At 38.9% G+C, this 21,560-nt stretch overlaps 2 protein-coding genes across 3 annotated transcripts; one reads left to right on the forward strand and one right to left on the reverse strand.

Moving 5' to 3' along the window:
- Positions 1-1,160: 1,160 nt before the first annotated feature.
- Positions 1,161-10,907, reverse strand: LOC133419863 (glucose-induced degradation protein 4 homolog). Of its 2 annotated transcripts, none has more exons than XM_061709326.1 (6): positions 10,528-10,907; positions 9,388-9,447; positions 7,332-7,439; positions 7,138-7,239; positions 6,902-7,026; positions 1,161-2,388 (listed from the first exon to the last, which is right to left on the reverse strand). In XM_061709326.1, the coding sequence occupies exons 1-6, from the start codon at positions 10,807-10,809 to the stop codon at positions 2,325-2,327; spliced, it is 741 nt and encodes a 246-aa protein (XP_061565310.1). In that variant the 5' UTR covers positions 10,810-10,907; the 3' UTR covers positions 1,161-2,324. The 2 variants fall into 2 exon arrangements, with proteins under 2 accessions (XP_061565310.1, XP_061565309.1); XM_061709325.1 differs by having other exon boundaries at positions 6,902-7,032; positions 10,528-10,906.
- Positions 10,908-11,066: 159 nt separating this feature from the next.
- Positions 11,067-20,616, forward strand: atpaf2 (ATP synthase mitochondrial F1 complex assembly factor 2). The gene is made up of 8 exons (XM_061709323.1): positions 11,067-11,459; positions 11,564-11,608; positions 14,385-14,533; positions 17,665-17,762; positions 19,184-19,264; positions 19,389-19,501; positions 19,638-19,753; positions 19,982-20,616. Exons 1-8 carry the CDS (start codon positions 11,342-11,344, stop codon positions 20,117-20,119), a joined length of 858 nt encoding a protein of 285 aa, XP_061565307.1. The 5' UTR covers positions 11,067-11,341; the 3' UTR covers positions 20,120-20,616.
- The last annotated feature ends 944 nt before the right edge of the window (positions 20,617-21,560 follow it).

Consider the following 21,560-nt stretch of genomic DNA (forward strand, 5'->3'; position numbering starts at 1 on the left):
ATGAATGGACTCAGTGTAAATAGTGTTTATATACAGTGACATGTAACTGCACATGGTAATAGTCACTCAGGTATCGGCAAATTTATACTCAGGTATACCACAATATACTGTATATTTATATTGTGTAAAATTCTTACTATTAATTTGTGTAACTTCTAAATACTGTACGTGCAACCCTTCTCATTCTGTCACACCCAAGATTTTTTTTATTTTTTAAAAATGACCGCATAATGATTTAAGTCCCACAAGATGGCAGTGCAGGGTAAACATCAGTCTAGTTTTTAATCAAGCACTCATTCAGAGAGGAATACCAATGCAAAAATGCATTCAACCAAACAGTGAGTCAGTAAAGAACTTCAGTTTCTAACCAATAACTTAAAACCAAAAGTAGGGTAGTAATTGTAAGTGAAGTAATTGAAAAGAGAGACATCTACCTCTTCAAAATATTGACTGTTGCTGCTAAAAAGGCCCTGACAAGACTCTGGATGAGAAGTGATCCCCCAGGACTGAGACATTGTTGAAGAAATACACTCCATGGAAAAATTGACTTTTCGTTTGAGAATTAGAGGAAGGGATTTTGCACATAAGTGGCAAAAATGGTCAACATTTAAGGTCAAATCCCAGCCATGCCCTTAAACAAGGGAAAGAAAAGAATGGCAAAATAATACATCTCCCCAGGAAGTTATGATGTAAAAATTGTTACTATCATTTTTTATCTTTATTGTTTTTTCTCTTTCCTTTCTGTGAAACTTGAAAAAGACAAAATAAAAAGAACTTAAAAAAAATCGGTCAATCATGAGGGACTCTTTGAAGCAGGTTTTGGAAGATTTTTTTTTTTTTTAAATCCGCAGTCCACTCTTTACAGTCACACCATCAATCAGGCTTATTCACAAACACACACACTTCAGATCTTTTATATTACAACTCTGGCAAGCTTTAAAAAGATGGCACTATCACATGGAAAGAAACAAGATTGGGGAGGAAAGTGTTATCTTAAACAATTTGACAAAAATATTTTTCTTAATTAGGATATATATATATATATATATATACACTGTGTGTGTATATATATATATATATATATATATATATATATATATATATATATATATACTGTGTGTATATATATAATATTTTATTATTATTATTATTATTATCATCATAAGGATAGAATTAAAATTTTGCCTCTGAAAACTCAGGGTTCTATGTTTGGAGTGTGCTATCACGTAAGTGTTGCATAGTCGAGGGGATGTAAACACAGGATGACAGGAATTATAACAGAAAATGACACGTGGAGTAAAATGCTCTTTAACACAAGAGTTAGGGTATAAAATACTTTCTGTAGAATATCTTTACGTGATTGTTTTGGCTTTAAACCCTCCACAATATTTTCTTTTAAAAACCTATTGAGACAACTCGTTCCCCTACCTCGAAACTTACGTGCTGGGATGTGTGTAAAATCCTATCTGCAAGCGCTTTAGTAACATACCGTCTGTGCAAATGAAACTCGACAGAAGAAAATCCACAGCAACCCTATGTGATGATAATAATCTCCAAAGCAGTTTCATGAACACGGGGAGAACGCCTGTTTCATGTGTGTGTCTCACTTTGTGGCTTTTAAAAGTGCCACTCATTGTCCATTGTCAAGAGTAAAATAAGAAAATAGACTCTCAGCAGGCAAACAAAGAATCACAATAGCTTAAAAATACTTTCTTTCCAGCTTCTGAGCTCATTTATGCTCCCACCTTAAAACCCAGAGTTCTAGTAATGAACCCCGACATCTGTATTGCCTTTTCCTCCTCACAGACTTGATTTGCTTCCTCAGAGGCTGTATTTTTAAGTGCAGACTCCTCGGGGGAATCCTTGTCCAACAGTAGCTCAGTGTGTCCGCGCTGCTCGTTCCACATCCGTTGCTTGAAAGCTGGAGACTCTGAGAATTTCCAACAAGGCTCATAAAGTGTCACAACATACTGCACCAAGCTTTTAAAAACAGATGTTAAAACAAAAGAAGAAAGGGGAACTTTAAATGAACCAAAGTCGGTCTTTGCTGCTGGTTCTGACTTTACAAGCTCCACCCACGGAGGCGAACGGCGCTTCCGCCATCCACACATACATTCATTTGTCCTATATAGCCTCTGTGCACATCTTCAGCTGTCCATCCACACTTATTGAGAAAATAGAAGACTTTGTTCATCTTCAAAAACCCCTAATTGTCATCCATCCTCAAGTTGGCCTCCTTTTCTTTCTCCGTAGCATCTGCAGACCTCATCTTTTCCACAAGTCAATGTCCAATAAAAGAAAGATCCACGATGCCAGCAGGAGGGTCACCGGAACTCGTAGATGGCTGCACTGTGTTCGGGAACGTGGGTGAGGTTTAAAGACTGGTACCTACGGTGCAACAACACATGGCATGTTAGAATCTGGAATCTGGTTTTTGTTTTTTGTACTTTTGCAGTTTTAGCTTCACAGATTTACATTTAGGTCTCCGCCGTCGAGCTCTTTCCAAGCTGTTTTGGCTTCTCATGTAAACCGAAACCAAAACCTTTTAATAGAAAACAGGCAGGGTGATTTATTTCTGAAGGATATCTGTTACTGGTGCGTCATTAGTTGTTCAGGTCACCCATCCCTCAGTGGAAACAAAGAGAGGTAATCCCCAACGCTCAGACAAGCTCCCCTAGTCACGATTCATCGTGAGCTCAGCAACTTTGGTCCCATTTGTCATCGTACAAGATGCGTGCGGCGACGATTGCTGATGCAACGCAGCTTTTTAATTCCACATTGTCCTCAAAATGTATTAAAAATCACTTAGAAGACATTTTTTTCATGAATTAAAAACAATAATATTTAAATATGCATTTTTAGAAACTCACAAAAGACTTATCTTTTTTTAAAGACACACTAAATATATTAAATGAAACACGACCAAGTGTAAAACTATTTGAGTGAATGGAAAATGTGACTGATGTACCGGTATATTTACCATCCAGTTAGCTCTCGCTGTTACAGGTGGGGTTCAGCATTCGCAGGGAAAACACTGCAATCGCAGGATAATCACAGTGAAACCGCACCGGCATGTAATGCACCATAATTAAACAGAACAGCAGCTTGTTGCTCTGCCGATAGAGATGGGACTTCCCATCCCTGCTGCTCATAGTTGCAAAATTAAGATGATGAAAGACTTAACGTGTAAAAGACACAACAACAAACGCAATCTGCTGTTGCCAAACAAGAACGGAAACCTTAAAAATGAGAAAGAAAGTGCAACAGCATCAGTTTTTCTCCCAATAAAGAAACACTTGAGTCTTCAGTCAATCTAATGAAGAGCAAAACACCAAAGCTGGTACCATGTGGTTATCGCTAAAGATTAATTAAAAGCCCTTTATCGGCTAGGACACTCTGTTTCAAGACCAGCGACTCTACCAGGTGGTGTTGCAGATGTTCTGTTCAAATGAAAACCGTCATGCTGGGAACGCGGCAGTCAATCTGTTGATGGACGCCCCGACTGTCTGTCAGAACAATCCCTCGGGTAAGCTGAGGGATGAGGCGTTTGTTTATTACTGTGTCTTTGGCCACATTCACACCGCCGGTGTTAATGCTCAAATCCGATTTTTTGCATCGTCGTTCACATTATCATTTTAATGCAACCTTCATCACACTGAAGTGTGAACGGAACATGGCCCCGAAGTGACACGCATGCACAGAGGAAAACACGACAACACGTAGAGCGTGGTATTTAGAGAGGTAAATACTGATGCTTCATGTGTTTTTCAAGCAATTTGAAAGTACTTGCACAGTTGGAACCAACAACAATATGCCCGACTAGGGCTGGGCGATATATTGAGATTTTAATATATATCGATATATTTTCAAACGCGATATGGTACGAGACAATATCGTTTATATCGATTTAAAAAAAAAAAAAAAAAAAAAAAAAAAAAAAATTTTTTTTTTTTTATGATTTTGATATAGCTTATTTTGTGACAAATTGACTTGAATGTTTTATTTGAGATTTGCACAAATGTTTTGTTATTTGCACAACTGTCAACCTCAGTGGAAAAGTCTGCCTGTTACTGTCTACATTGTATTAATTGCACAGTGTATTTTAATTTAATTGTTATGCAGGAAAGGGATATTTGTTTTATTTTATTCAAGAAGCATTTTTATTCTATATATGCAGGCAGTTTATTTTTATTTCATTTGTTTTATACATTTTGATATTGTGCAGACCTCTGTTAATAAAAGGTACCTGTGTGACATTTGGCACGAGGCTTTGTATTAAAACTGATTGTTTTTTTAAGGGTTTGCCTCAGAAAAAAATGAAGCTAACAGAGATGCTATGCTATAATGCTTTGGGGGAAACCCCAATTATGGCACACAAAAAATATCGATATATATTGAGTATCGCCATTTAGCTAGACAATATCGAGATATGACTTTTGGTCCATATCGCCCAGCCCTATGCCCGACTAATGAAAGAAAGAAGGTGATTTAGAAATAATAGAGCACAAATGTTAACGATGGCCTCTTGTGCAGCAGTGGCTGCTACCTCTCTACAGGTATGTGTGGATGAGGAGTTGGAACCAGGAGGGGTGGGATCATGGTGGAATCGTGAGGGTCTTCACTGACACAGACTTCATACATAATCTCAGGATGTCGAGGAAGACTTTTGTATATAAGCGCCTCTCCTCTAGACTTTCAAGACAAAACATTAATCTCCTGTGACGTCAAAGTCAGATGAAATGCGACACGACCGTTCTGACTGCTGTCGCTTCGACACAATCCTGGATTGTATTGCACTCAGTTAGTCCTGTTTTCTTTCCTCGTCATCTTCATCGCTCCTCACTTGATCAACTAAATATGGTCCTGATACAAGTTTTTTTATACCTTTGCTCACTTATGTGTAGCAAATGAAGATACCAGCGAAGGAGCCGCTTACTAAATACATGTCACCAGCCCGGTTACCAAAACGACACATATGCATATACAGATATGATTCTTAATTACTTCAGTAACCCTTTGTCTACACTATCATGCCTTTATCCTCTCCTTTGACACACTGTATCTGTGCAAGGCCTCTCAAAATGTTTTTTGTTCAACCTCTCCAGTGTTGAATATTATTATTTGGGTTGTCTACAGAAGCTGTGAGAACAAAAAAAAAAAAGAAAAAGAAAAAGGGGGAGACTTAAATCTGTGTGCCTATTCACCCAGCCTTTGTTTAAATAACGTAGTAGAGGGGATGATTGATGATTGCCTCTTGATACCAGAGCTCTTTATATCCTTGATCATTTTTAAAACACTCTTGAAAACATTTTAGGACTCATTGTGCGCATGCGTTTTCACTTATTTCTATTCTCTCTATTTTAAGTATTGTTTATACTATTTTATTGGATTATGTTTTATGGTTCAAGCTTTTTATCTTTATGGATATTACTTTGTATATATGTGCAATTTGTACAGCACGTTGGTCAACTTTATTGTTTTAAATGTGCTATATAAATAAACTTTGACTTGACTTGATTAGCATGCCTGAAACTATCTCATCAATTCAATTGCATCCTATCAAGAGATAAACATATGAAGTTATGTTATAGTTTAGACCTGGACCCTTCCACCAACCGAGTCTGTGCCACATTTTGCCTGCCATGATGTTTTTCAGTGTTCACTGATAATCGGTCATCCTGTGAACACCCACTCCTCCAAGTTGATAACATGATTTAATGCACAGGAGTCCAAAACAACAGTAAAATGGTCACAGGATCCAAAACTCTCCCTCTTTTTTTTAAATGAACTGCTGACTCTGGTCTTTACGCTGACTTTTGTGTGTGGAAAGAGGGAGCACGAGTGTGTGTGTGTTTGTGTCAAGCAAACACACATGTCAACATTCCCTCTCTTTCTCTCCCTCAATGATGCTGAAAACAATTATTTTGTTCAAAAACGTGTTCATCTGTAGGTTTAAGCTCACTTGCTGCTGAATTTCAATGTCTGCGCATGTGCCTATCTTTGCTCAGGGTCTCTGCTATCTACTGCTTTTTGTTATAATATATAATAATATATATAATATATTATTATAAATAATAATAATAATAATAATAATAATAATAATAATAATAATAATAATAATAGCTTGGTTTTATATAGTGCCCTTCAAGGCACCCAGAGCGCTTTACAGAGACCATTATTCATTCATACACATTCTCACCGGTGGTGGTAGCTACGTTTTTGTAGCCACAGCTGCCCTGGGGCAGACTGACGGAAGCGTGGCTGTCTCCTAATGCAGCTGCGGGGTGTGTGTGTGTGTGTGTGTGTGTGTGTGTGTGTGTGTGTGTGTGTGTGTGTGTGTGTGTGTGTGTGTGTGTGTGTGTGTGTGTGTGTGTGTGTGTGTGTGTGTGTGTGTGTGTGTGTGTGTGTAATCTTGTTGTTTTAAATGTGTCTTTTAAAAGTCTAGCCTTTTCTTTTTTATGCTTTTAATGTTAAATTATTCTTGCACTTTAAGGGTTTGTACTGCCAATTTCGTTATACTGGTACGATGACGATAAAGACAATTCTTTCTTCTTCTATTCTACTTAAGATAATACGGTAATTTTTATCTTATTTGAAAAACATCAATTACTTTTTTATCTTGGTATACAAATGTTCTAAATACTTTATTTGTTGTTTAAAAAAAATTAACAGTAGGCTACTGAACTATCCTGTTCTTTCAAAATAAGATATTTTATAACTATAATCACTATCCCATACTACAAATTCTTTTACTGAAGATTATCATATCGAAACAAAGTCATACTTATGCTGCATGCATTCTTTAATTGCTAGATCTAATCTTTGATTGTGCAAGCTTTTAGTGGAGAGCCTGCATGAAATCACTTGGCACCACATCAAAATGATAAATGTGCTGCGTTACCATTCAGAGCTCCGGTGATAGTAGTAGCCCTCAATTGTTGCTGTGGATTTCTGGAAGCAGATGTAGTAGAACCCAGCAAAGGAAGCACCGCTGATGTCTTTAATTGTGTGGTCAGGGACCAGAAACTGCTCCTGAGGGGTCAGGAACAATAAAAATAAAGAGACCGCAGCTGTAGTTAAAAAGGCGACTTATCTAAACACACTCTGCAGTCAAGCAAAATCCAGGAAGCGTCTTACCTTCCATCTCATGAAAATATAGTCTGAGTTTTTCAGATCCTCGTAGTCAAATTCATCAGAGTTGAATGTCTTTGCATACTGGTAGAAAGCCTGAAACTTGCCCTTGATTCAAAAAGTAAACATACAATGTAAGAGTGGTCAATTGGAAAAGAACAACGAGGAGATTAAAAATGTGACATAATGTTCCAACTTACCCAGTGCTTACGATCCACGTCCTCGTCCGCATCCCACTTTCGAGTTAGGAACGGCCGCTTCCTGCTGATGATCTCTCCCGCAAAAAATGTGGTGAGGGTGGGATATTCCTAGAAGATCAAGCATTGTTTCGCTTAGTCTCCAAGCCCAAAATATGTAGTTTGGTATTTTCATCATTTTATGAGTCAAAAAATGTAACGACCCGTGCTCATAGGTCTCTCAAGATACTATTCAATCTGAATAAAAGACACACTTTTACTCAAGCACTGAAAAAAATAAATAAAATAATAACATGAATTTGGATGTAAAACTCTCTGCACTTATATCAATGGCTTATTCTTCCCCACATACGTACTTTCACATTGTACAATACAAACACATTATTTCTAATGTTTTTACCCGATCTAATTATGTACAGATAAAGGTATAGATGCTGTTAAATAATTTACCAGCAAACAGAAAATTTAAAAATGCATTTTCATAGTTCTCCGGTTTGATCTTCAAGTTTAATATTCAACTGGGTACGAGATCATATCATTTTTTTCTAACATGTTCAAGGGTCAAAGACGTGACGCTTACTTTTTCTGTCCGATGGAACTTTTTACCTAATAATAAACATAAAAATGAATAAAAAATATAACATGTATGTCTAATATGTTCCTTCTACATGTGCCCACTCTTATTTTATTTAAACATGTTGGTTATTGGTCATTTTCTGCCATCTGAAGTGTGAAAACATCATGTGGGGTGACCGTCCGGCCTTGACTTCTGTTTGGACAACTGGTTTTAAACCACATTAAAACAATTTAAAAATAATGTTTGCCCTATTGGGCATACTTTCAAACTTGTTTTAGATTTATTGACAAAGTTATGGAACATTTGTACACACATTTCAATCATAATACACAAACTAATCTTGTCCGAATATGTTCATTGTCTGAATTATCATCTGGGGTGACCATGAAAAAAATACAATTGAGGGACTTTTATATTGACAATCATCTCAAAGAGGATGTTGCATCAGCCAGTTACTCTATGAGGGTCCCAGAGAGACAACCTGCAGGTCAGTAGTCTCTCTCTCCTTTACAAATAAATCCTCTTTCTAACTGCTGCAGTGTATACGTCACATTTTGATATCATGTGGGGTGACCACCCTAAAACTGTAAATAATTTGTTTTATTTGCAAATCTATATTTTGAAGGTACATTTGTTAGTGATAATGTGGTGAGAAGTAGCTAGCTTAGATCATATAGCTAACTGTTAGCCTGTTATATTTGATTAAACTTGAAAGCATCATGTGGGGTGACCACCTGTCATGTGGGGTAACCAACAAATGGCAATTCTGTATCAAATTCAAAATTGAATGTCTATCAGTTTTGGTTCAAATATGAATTATTGGTATAGCATGCATAAGTGGATACACCTTGTACACATTTTAAATCAGTTTTATGAATTTTAGAGTAAGTAAGAGGGTGACCCTGCCATTATGGATAGAATGTATTTAAAAATGGTTTTTAATGGTTTTTTCTGGTTGGTAGAGGATGGCAATGCCCAGGACTGTCACTTAGGTAGAAGCACGGGGTGGTAAAAATGGGAAAAAAAAAACGGGATAAAAAAAATGAGGAAGGAAAAAAAAAAAAAAAAATGTTTTTTAAAAAATGAAAGGAAACATGTGTCTATCTTTCTTGAAAAGTTAATTTAATTACTGATACTTATTAAAATATACATTTTGTTATGGAAATCTATTAATTTTGAGATAAATTACGGTCGCCCCAAATGAGGCCTTATACGTCTTTAACCCTCAAGCAAATTAACACTGAATAGCACCTAAGAAAATTTGTGCCACACTCAAAACAAAAAGACACAATCAAAATGTTGTCAGATAATAGTCCTCAATGGACAAACAAATACAAAGGAGTTATGCATGTGTTTAATTCGTGGACAGATATATCATAAATAAAGTACAGAAAAGTCCACATATTAGTTAGAATAGGGGTGTTGGGGGAACTACTTGTAACAAAAAGCTTCAAAAATCAAACAAAATAACTTACTACTCACCTCTGTCAGCCCTTTTATCTTAAGGTAACCACACAAATAGGAGTCTTCCATTGTGACATGCTGTAACAGAATAAATATATCAATATCATGCTTCCAGTTCATAGCCAGGTGTCCATTTAACTCGACCTGTGTTGAAAAAAAATCGATTTTCCGATTATAAATCGATTCTCATATTAATTCCTAAAAATCGATTTGTATGTCTAAAGATCGATTTTTGTCTATGCCCAAAAAAGGAATGTTTTGTTGGACACGAGAATAACCATTTTTTTGCCTTTAAATATGTTTAAAGCTATGAAAACATTGAAGTTTTCAGTTATAATTGCATAAATTGTCTATATTTCATTACTTTATATACTGTCTTAGGGTTACATTTGCATTAAATGCTAAAAACCAAATTTTCAAAAATTAAAAACACGAAAAAGACAGAAAAATGGAAAAAATTTAAATGGAATGTGTTAAAAAATAAAACCGATTTCATAAGTTTGCTGCCCTGGATCTGTTTGATAATTCTGACCCACAGATGTTTCTGAAAGCAGTTCTATCAGCATTCTGGGAGGTGATTGGTCCTTACAGCATCATTAGCTGCCAATACTTGCTGTTGAATCTCAATATAATACCAGTTGCATATGTTGCATAACTACAGTCATATCCTTCATGCAACAGCTCAAAAAACTGTTTTAATAACACTAACCCAAATAGATATCAGAATCGATCGGATCGAATCAAATCTTGATAGTCGATTCTGAATCTTAAGAATTGGAATCGATTCTTGACATTTGAATCGATCCCCCAGCCCTGCATTTAACATGATGATTTAACAAATGATAGTTGATGTGTATCCATTGTATGTCTCAAAAAGTAAACCTAAAAACAAACGTAAAAGTAATATTAATAGTAATATAGATAACCTGGAGTAATAAGAGCAATACAATCATGACAGTAATACAAATCTAACTTTAGAACAGTATTTTGTGTCACTAAATGAATTTAAATAACACCCCAAATATCAATGAGATGGGTTATAGTCAGGAGACAGATTGATTTCTCAGCTGTCAGTCAACACGCCGCCACTTTGACACATCACCAAACGCCATCTGACATCTCGGCGGTATTAATGAGAAACCAGCCCAACATCCCCACCTGCAACACAACCTCCACGTCGTAGGAGTTCCCTTTGCTCTTCTGGTGGCCTCTGAACCTGGAGCCGCTGTACAGGAGCGAGGTGACCACGCCGGGCTGCCGGGTGTTGATCGGCGGCGGCGGGATAAGCGAGGCCGAGGATGCAGAGGCCGCGGCGGGGGAGTCGCTGAGGGATCCCGCGGGGACGGGCATGGCTCCAACCGCGCTCAATGGCCGTGCGGGCGACGGACTCCAGCGGCTTCCACGAACGGCTAAATGTGTGATGGAGAGGTTCACCAACATTCAAATTGCTCTCAATTCCGCTGCAGTTCAGTTTCCCAAGCACCAAGCTCCCAGAGAAGTAAAGTAGACTTCGAAGCTGCGTTGCAACCGGGAGCATCCGCCTCTCTCATTGGCCAAATGAGTTCACCTTACGAAGATCCTCGGCGCTGATTGGCTCAGCATGCGGAAGCTTTCGGGTGAACATTTGAGTGTAGTTTTTTTCTTGTTTGGTAAGCTGATACTGGCGAGCACACTGAACTACATTTCCCATGAGCATCTAATACTTTACGACGCCGTCTGTTATCGAAGGTCATACGCGTGGTTTTGAATCTAGGAGCTTCTGCGTGATAGATGAGCAGTAAATGATAAACGACAAAACATAGACGTATACACTTTGATGAAATGATTGCTTAATCAGAAGCAGGACCTTCTCGTACGATGTTGGACTCTTTTCTGTGAGAAACTGTCAGAAACGGCAAACCTCCCGGATCGTCTCGAATTTTAGTTATAGTAGCATTGCCTCCAAACGTCCCATTTTTATTTAATTTACACTATGTTTAGAAGTATTATTAGGCTTAATAGTCAGTTCCGAAATGTAGTTTCTCATTGTAAAGATTGTCCAAGGCATCATGACTCCCGGCGTATGCAGAAATACTCCACTGCTTCATTAGGTAAGATGAACCATCAGTGGATTAAAATCTGTATTTACGCAGATGCTTTGTGTTTGAATCATGTTTTGGAATGACTACTAATGCAATGTTGTGCTTTTGAACAGAGAGGAAGAAGTTTTATCAAGATGTCAGCATATCCCAAGGGGAAGGCAAGTGTAAAATGCATTCAAGTCAAGGGGGTTATCTTCATTTACAGATCCCACTCTGAAAAAGTTAGGACATTATATGAAGTGTGAATAAAAACGGAATGCAATGATTTGCAAATCTCATTAACCCGTTTTTGATCCATCCATCTATTCATCTTCCACATATCAGTTTGGGTTGCAGCAGCCCAAGCTGAGGGCACAACCTCACCAGCCACCTCGGCCAGCTCCTCCAGGGGGACACCAAGGCATTTCCTGGCCAGCCAAGAAATGCAATCTCTCCAGTTTGTCCTAGGTCTGCCTCGAGGCCTTCCCCCTGTTCTACATGCCTGAAACACGTCCCCAGTGAGGCGAAAAGTAGGCATGCTAACCAGATGTCCGAATCATCTCAACTAGCTTTTCTCAATGTGGAGGCATCAACTGATTCCAAGATCCTCTTGGATGACTGATCTTCTCACTAGGGATGGGCGGTATGGACTAAAAAATGTATCACGATAATTTCTGGCATTTATCCCGATAACGATAAAAATGACGATAAAAAAAATACCAATTCAACTCCAACTTTGTAACTATAAATCTATCACTACGTTCAGTCTTTGCAGCCCCCAAAACACTGCTCTAAAAGAATACTAAATGCTACTAAACGTCATCAATGGGAATTTATTTTTCTTTCTTTCTTTCTTTCTTTCTTTCTTTCTTTCTTTCTTTCTTTCTTTCTTTCTTTCTTTCTTTCTTTCTTTCTTTCTTTCTTTCTTTCTTTCTTTCTTTCTTTCTTTCTTTCTTTCTGGCTCATATTTTCCTTCCTTCCTTCCTTCCTTCTTTATTCCCTTCCTTCCTTCCTTCCTTCCTTCCTTCCTTCCTTCCTTCCTTCCTTCCTTCCTTCCTTCCCTCCCTCACACGTACGTTGTGCGTCAAATTAACGCAGAACCATAAATCAGCTTTACACAAAAACGTCATCAACAGGAATTTATCACTTTTACCGCGAGATGACAAATTCTTACCGTGGGGAATTTTTTTGACGATATATCGTGAACGGTAAAATATCACCCATTCCTACTTCTCACCCTCTCTCTAAAGGAGTCCAGCCACGCTGTGGAGGACATACATTTTTAGCTGCCCACCATTTGTGACCATAGGCAATGGACGGAACAAAGATCCCCTCCTGGAATCACTACCTTTTTGTGGTTTGCCGGCTTGCATGCATAAATGACCCCAGGAGTTATGTTGTCCACAGAAATTGCCACCGGTAGGATTTCTCAAGGCCACGAGGGGCTGGCCAGGCTAATGGTGATCTGATTGATTCATACTGAGAATAAACGTTCCAGACATCCCAACTAGGGCCACCAGGGGCTGATGCAGCAGCCAGGCCTGGGGGAGGGATTTTTTGGTGAGTGCATGGTGGCCATACCTTTACCCATGGTGTCCAGCCGGCTCAGCCTAAGTGAGTTACATCGATTTCATTTGCCCACCCCCTGGTGTCGGGGAGGCCGGGTCAGATGCAAAGTGTTTTGGGCAGCAGCTGAAGGCATGGGCCTTGGCGTGCTGACCCCTCGCTGCTTAAACTCTCTCTTGGCACAGAGAAGAAAACATAGAAAACATATCAAATGTTAAAACTAAGGAAATGTACAACATTACAGTATATTTGAAATCTCATATTTCAAGGTACTGAGGCTGGCAGTTGCTGGGGTTTCAGGCGAAGAATGTTGTCCTGTTCATGTCTGATGTAGGATTCAAACTTCTCAACGGTCTTGTATTTTTCACTTCATAATGCACCAGATGTTGTCATCTAGTGACAGATCTTCAGCACCTGGACACTTCTATTATGAAGCTATATTATGCTTTCGTTAAGGATGCAGTTTGCAGTATTAGCCTTGTCTTGCTGGAAGATGCAAAGCCTTCCTTGTAAAAGGCATTGTAGGGATGGGAGCATATATTGTGCTAAAACCTGTATACCTTTTGAGAAATTGAAATGTGTGCAGTCATACAGCCATACCATCAGAGCTACAGACTTTTGAAATGAGCGCTGATAAAAAGCTGCATCTGTGATTTCCAAAAATAATTTCAAAGTTGGATTCTTCTGATCACAGTACAGTTTAATTAATCTTTGGTCAAGAGAAGATGTTTCAGGATCAGCTTATCATGTCTTTTTTGCATTCTAGAGCTTCAGCTTGCATGTGTGGATGGCACAGGCTGGCAAACTTTTCATGGACTGTTTTTTCCTGAGCCCATGCAGTGATTTCCATTACAGAACTCATGGCTAATTTCTGCAGATTCTTGGAATCTTGGTGGATGATGAGATATCCAAAGTATTTGCTGCTTTAGTCAGAAGAACATAGTTTAAAACTATTTCACAATTTCTTAATGTAGGTTTTTTCCAAATTGGTTGAGGTCTGAAAGTGTTTACTTCTGGGAGACTCTGCAGCTCTAAAGATCCCTTTTTATTCCTATTTTTTTCACTGAGCTGTTACTAATGAGGGGAGTTAGTTGCAATATATTCTTCCTAGTGTTTCCTTTTAGTGCCCAACTTTTCCGGTCTTTTCTTTTCCAATGCAATCAAACTTCAAAAGAGCTGATATTTTTTAAGAAAATGGTGAAATGTCTCAATCTCAACATTTTACATGTCTTTTATGTTCCCTAATGGGTAAAATAAGGGTTGCTGAGATCTGAAAATCATTGCATTCTATTTTTATTTACATTTTACACAGCGCCCTGACTTTTTAAAAATTGGGCTCATAAAATTAAACATGCATAATATTTATTTGTTCTATTTTTATTTCAATAGGAGGTTTGTATGAAATAAACTTAGACCGGAGGAAACTAAAAACTCCAGGAGGGAAGCTGTTCACGGTGCCAAATGAAGCTCTGGCCATCGCCGTGGCAACTGAATGGGACGCTCAAAGGGAAACACTCAAGTTCTACACCATGCATCTGGTATGAGATTTGAAATGTGATTGGGTGGCATTGAAGTCCAGTTTTTATTCTGTTCTGGTGGCACCTGTTTTCTAAAATAAGGTTTACTTATTGTCAGCTAAAGAAACCTTAATGTTGCAAACGTCAGTTACGTCGCTGCAAATGTCAGTTAAGCCTGATTTATGGTTCTGCGTTAAACCAACGCAGAGCCTACGCCGTTGCCGTGACGCCGTCGTGCACCCTTCGGACTTCTCCTTCACTCTATTTCACCGCGGTGCAGTAACCCCCCAGAGCGCTAGTTGATACTTTGTTTAGCTTCTGGCTTTTCCGGTTGCAGTGAATCAAAGAGATGAGGACAACTATTGTGCAAAAAAACAAAACAACCCAAAAAAAAAAAATCACACACACAAAGAAAACAGCGCTGAAAGTTCACTACTGCTTCAAGAACCGGAACCGGAAATGTGTTGCTACCAAACAAACCAATCACAACCCTCTCGGCCTGCATTGGCTCTGCGTCGCCTTGACACGTAGTTAAATTTTTTGGGAGGTGCACGTCAGGCTACGGCGTAGTCTACGGAAAGCCTCCCACGTAGCTGCGTACCCTACGGCTTAGGCTCTGCGTTGATTTAACGCTGAACCATAATTCAGCCTTAAACGAGCATGAGGCAGGATTGAGGCAGGATTTATGAAAAAAATTCATATACGTTTTAAGTTTTCTAGTAATAATGTCAGATGCAGCTTTCCAAACCAAAAAGAAAGAGCCCTCTAGTCTAGTGTATCTCTCTGTTGCCTTGAACAGGCTGTGTGCTGCAAAATGTGCTGCAATTCTGGGCCCGAATTTCCCGCGCTGGGCTGCGGATGTGACGTCACATGACGCTGCATGCGCGTTCTCCCCGTTCTCCCGTGCCGGCTTTGCTGTTGGCTGCAGTACCCCCGACGGCCGTTGTGGCGAAGGGTGGCGCTAGAGAGTCTCATTTCTTAAAAGGAGCCTCATGCTCCTTTAACTCTATGCAAACGTCAGTTACTCTTTGCAAACGTCAGTTACTCTTTGCAAACGTAATTTACTCTATGCAAACATCAGTGACGTCACTGCAAACGTCAGTGACGTTACTGCAAATGTCAGTTACTCTATGCAAATGTCAATTACTCTATGCAAATGTCAGTTACTCTATGCAAACGTCAGTTACGTCACTGCAAACGTCAGTTACTCTATGCAAATGTCAGTTACTCTATGCAAACGTCAGTTACTCTATGCAAATGTCAGTTACTCTATGCAAACGTCAGTTACATCTATGCAAACATCAATTACATGTATGCAAACGTCGGTTACTCTATGCAAACGTCAGTTACGTCACTGCAAACGTCAGTTACTCTATGCAAATGTCACTTACTCTATGCAAACGTCAGTTACGTCACTGCAAACGTCAGTTACTCTATGCAAACGTCAGTTACTCTATGCAAACGTCACTTACTCTATGCAAACGTCACTTACATCTATGCAAACATCAATTACATGTATGCAAACGTCAGTTACTCTATGCAAACGTCAGTTACGTCACTGCAAACGTCAGTTACTCTATGCAAACGTCAGTTACTCTATGCAAACGTCAGTTACTCTATGCAAACGTCAGTTACATCTATGCAAACATCAATTACATGTATGCAAACGTCAGTTACGTCGCTGCAAACGTCAGTTACATCTATGCAAACGTCAGTAAAGCTGGGCATACACTGTGCGATATTTTAAATCGTTTGAGACTGCCCCATCTCACACTGCACGACTAGATAGCGGAGTTCAAAAGTTCACAGCCCACGATTTATGGTCTCACACTGTACGACCCGATGCTCTGATGCGACCCCTCTGCTCACACTATACGATCATAATCCTCCCGTCGGACCTCTGTGTACTGGAACACGAGGCCGGTTTTGGGGCAGGGGTGGACTGTGCCCACCCAAACGTGCGTCCTGCCCACCCAATCAAAGGTTATGGGGATCCTTTATTTTTATATATATATTTTATATACCGGTGTATATAAAAAAAATCCCAAAATATCTGTTTCTGATTGGGTGGGCACTGCGCATCATTTTTAGACGCAACAATGAACGCATACCGCAAAAGTTGTGTCTGTGAGACACAACTTTTGCGGCGTCCAAGCAAAATGAGCACAACAAAGAAGAGAAGTGTTCCGAACAGCGCACAGAGCGCACACTAAAGGCTGATTTATGGTTCCGCGTTACACAAACGCAGAGCCTACGGCGTAGGGTACGCGGCGACACGCACCGTACGTGGAAATGCGGTCTTTTTTTTCTGCTATTAAAACATGATTTGTAATGTGAATTTGCAACATTTAAACTACAAAATACAAATCGTTTTTGACGTGACATCAGAGATTGTGCATGCTCTCTGCGAAAGGATGAGTCTAATCGGGTCGTAGCTGCTTCAACTGTGCGATTCCTTCACGAGGAGCGACCAGGATTTCAAACAAGTTTGATTTTCTTGCGAGCTCACGATTTGTGATCGGGAGCTCGTCGTGAGGTGTTAATCTCTCCTCGTTACCCCACGTATACTGCACGAGGCACGAGCAACGATTGGGTCAAAATCCGTCCCGATCCAAAAAATAGTCGCACGACTGGAAAATCGGCTCAAAACGAGCCGATAATCGCACAGTGTATGCCCGGCTTTACGTTATGCAAACGTCAGTTACGTCTTTGTTGCCAGTGTTGATAATCCTAAAAAGCTTGAATCACATTCAACTGGACTTCTTTCCTCATCGTTTTTGTTCTGTCATCCTTTCAGAGTTGTATATGCATTTTATGAGATGCTATTAAAGAGTTGTATTTTCATAATGTATACAATACAGGCATTTAGTTATGCTCAAAATATCCCTTTTCTACACCCATGCTGTAGAAACGGCAGCATCCTATTTGCCTGGTCGTTAAAGGTTGTGACCAGAAAACCAGTGAATCCATACAAAAGTGTTTTGATCATCATTTACCACAGATGTTTAATGAGAACTGATTCTGCAGTCACACAAGTTGAGGATTGATTAACGTTCTCCTGTGCACACGTTTCTATTTCTTTGTTTTAAAGTTAAATATATTTCACTTGTCGAGCTGATACAGCTGGTGACGTTAATAAACTCTTCCTGCAGACCACTCTTTGCAACACAGCTCTGGACAATCCCACTGAGCGCACCGAGGACCAAATGATTAATGCTGCTCTAAAGTTTCTGGACACCGACACCATCTGGTATACCTCTTGTTTACTTTTAACAAATTAAATGTTCCCTTTTTCTTGTTTGCTAAAGGATTTTGGCTGCTCAACAGCTCAACCTCCACTTTGTCATATTTTTATTTAACAATACTCGTTTATATTTTAAAATGGTGTACATGTGCATGGGTACCTTGGGAGGTAACTGGAGTCTCATTGGACCACAGTCAGGAGAGAAAACATCTTGCTGGGATCTAAGCTATCCATTTGTGTCCAAAACAAAAAGTTCAGACCAAACAGTGTTAAGACACTGTTTGGTCTGAACCTTTGTGGTTGCTCCAACTGGGGAAGCCATGGCGCAGTGGAAAGAGTAGCTTGACCTCTAACCAGAAAGTTGGTGGTTTAAATCCCCATCACATGTCGACATATCTCTGAGCAGGACGTTTACTCATTAGGGTATTGGTGTAGAAATGAAACCACTGCTGTGTGTGGACCAGGTAACAGAAGCATTGTAGTATGAAGGGTGTTTGTGTGACCGTGTGTGGGAAGAAGATAAATCAGAAACACAATGTAGAAATGTTTTCTAGACCCTGGATGAGGTTAAAGAGGCACTGTATAAGTTCAAAACCATTTCCCATTTCACTCCAAGCTGGTGAGACAACAGTTAGTTGTGACAACGTTTGTTCTTTTAGTGGTTCTCCATAGAGCACTTGGTTTATCATATCAGTTGTGGATTGCTTGCAAATTTGATGAACGGTAGCCATTTTTATAGTTTGTTATTGAAATGTATGCATTGTCTCATGGTGCAATGAAACAAAATCACAGAGTATAAACAGTTGACTTAAAAAAATAAAATAAAATCATGAAAATAATTTAAAACCAAAATGTTTTCTAAACTGTGACTCATCAAAGTACCCACCTTTGGGAGAGATAACAGCTGTACACACTCATTCTTTGGCATACTTTCTACAATGGAAACCAAATATTCTTTAGCGGGTTCTTCCAAACTCTGTTGCAGAAGTTTCCATAAATGTGACACTTGTAGGTTGCTTTCTTTGACCCTTCTGTCCAGTTCACCCAAGCCAGCTGGATGGGGTTTAAGACTGGAGATTGAGCTTACCGCTTGATGCTTTCAAGTTTACTATCTTGTTCTTTTTTCCTAAGGTAGACCTTAGGAAAAAAGGTATGTTTTGGGTCGCTATGTTGCCGTAGGATGAACCCCTGACCAACTCTGTGCATGCCGCATGGTGCTACAGAATACCGTGGTAGCCGTTTTGGGTCAGGGGGCCTCTTACTCTGTATAAATCACCCATCCTGGACCCAGCAAAGCAGCCCAGACCGTTGTGCTTCCTCCTCTGTGATTGACAGTTGATGTCACACTAACGTGTCATTCTGAAATTTTTTATTGTTTTTTACTTCAGGCTGTTCAATGTTTTTTTTCTTTCGTCTTTGATGTGCAGTTACAGAGTAGATGATCCCCCGGCTTTGGTTGAGCTGCAGAGGCATGAGTGGGACCCTGTGCTGCACTGGGTTGAAAACAGGTAACAAATGCATTTTTTTGTGTCGTGGTCAAAGCTCATGGGCTTTGCTCAAAGCTCAGTATTGGAGATATCCAAACACTGTCATTCACGATGCTATTTAAAATGATTCACATCTGACTTGCAGATACAATGTCACTATTGGATCTTCATCCAGTATTTTGGGTCCTGAGATTCCGGAAGAAACCAAAGACACATTTCGACAACACCTCAAGTCATACAACCTCTGGTCCCTGACAGGTAAAATGTCCTTGACCTTAATAATTAGACATGTCTCATAAGAAAATAACCTTGATTTTTTAAGTGTTGTTAAACGTAAACCTGAAGCATAAGTAAACTATAAGTCTATACTTAAAGTGTGGTTGCTCTTGTGTAGGGCTTGAGTATGTGATCACCCAGCTGAAGTCTGTTGTGCTGTCTCTGGGGATGATTGACAGACATCTGAGTGTGGAGCAGGCAGTTCTGCTCTCCAGACTCGAAGAAGAATTCCAGGTAAGCGGTACCAAAGATTACTCAATACTTAGTGTCCTGATACAGGTATTTCTTGGCTTCTTTGGTGTGTTTGTTGGTTGTATTGATGAGAAGTGTTCCTCATGTAATCTAATTGTCTGGCAGCAAATAATTTAGCACTGTGGATATGTTGCAGAAATCTGATGCACAAAGCTCCTTTTGGCTGTGTTTCAAACTTTTGTGTCCTCTAAATGTTGTTCCCCCTGACAGATTCAATCCTGGGGAAATGTGGAATGGGCCCATGACTATGACTTGTATGAACTGAGGGCACGGACTGCTGCAGGGGCTCTGTTTGTTTACCTCTCATCCGAAAGTTCGACTGTCAAACGCAAACTTATGCAGGACTGAGGATTGGGATTTAGTTTCTAGAAGTCTTGGAAGGCAAAAAGCAAACATACTCTTAAGCACCCCAACTATCTGAGTTGTATAAATGTTTTTGTGCTATATCCAACACCATGTATTCACATAGTTTTATTTCGCAAACACAACTGCTTTGTCAGTGGATTTTTGTAGAGTTGTCACACTTCAGTAAATCAAATTGGCTGTCATTTTTGCAGCGTTTATATGATGCAGCTGCCAAAAGTGACTCTTCAGTTTCCATGCGGTTCTCAGTCACCCGTTACATTCTGGACACTGGCACATAGCTTCAGAAGTGTGGATGATGATGATATTGTCTGTTTGGTGTTGGAATGTTAATTCCATGCTTGTTTTGTCAATAATAATTTTGAACATTTAAATTCAACAATGTGCATTGACTCTTTTTTTTTTAGTAGCATGCCATCCCATCTACACAAACTGTACTGTTTGGTAAATGAATACATTGAAATAAACATGCTGCCATCAGATTATTCTTCTGTAATCAGTCATTTGTTTTGTATATATCTTTTTTTTTACTCTGGGGTGGAGGTGAAAGACTAAACTGTTTAGACAAAGCTTCTTCATTTGCATTATCTCTTCATTATCGCACTGTCCAGAGAAAGTTGTTTTAGGAGATATAGACTTAATTCTCATCCAGTATTTTTTTTTAAAATGTATAGTATGCAGAGTTGGATGAGGATGAGGAACTAAAAAAAATTAGTTCAATTTATAAATTAAAAAAAAATTATAAATCTAAAATAATGGATAAATAGAGAACACAAATGTAAATTATCTTCATATTAAACTGTCTAAATTATGCAACTTTCCTCCTGCAGCTATCCTCAAATCGTGAGTGATAACATTTATTTTCTTCTCTTCTTTGTTTATTTTCTTTGTTTTGTTCGTTCGTTTCGTTTTCTTCTTATTAGTATCTTTTGTTTCTGAAGTCTGCCTTTGTTGAAAAGGATAGGCAAAATAACCCATGAGGCTTCAGCCTATACCTTTTTGGTCAAAAAAAAAAAAAGGAAATGTGTACATATGTATAATATAAATATTTATACCTGTGTGTGTATACTGTACATTTACAGTGTGTATATGCAAACATCTTAAAATGTAAATGTCCAAAAAAAAATAAACTAAACTAAACTAAAACTAAGTTTTAATGTCGTTTCAGCTGACAAGAATCAAATCAAACCACAAATGTCTGTTTTAATTCTGTTAAGTGTTTGCGTCCTGTATTACAGTATCAGTGGAAACATAGACTTCCATACACGTTTTAACATGATTTTTATAGTTATAATTTACGATAACGTGGTGTAAAATGAAGATGAATGCCGCTCAAATAAAATTATTTTTTAGGTGCAACCTTTGTTTCCTTTTATTTACAATCCTTAACTCTTGTGATGAGCGTTGGTGCTGTCCAATCACGTTA

The sequence above is a fragment of the Cololabis saira genome, chromosome 19 (assembly GCF_033807715.1).
Source record: "Cololabis saira isolate AMF1-May2022 chromosome 19, fColSai1.1, whole genome shotgun sequence".
In the NCBI taxonomy this organism is placed as follows: domain Eukaryota; kingdom Metazoa; phylum Chordata; class Actinopteri; order Beloniformes; family Belonidae; genus Cololabis; species Cololabis saira.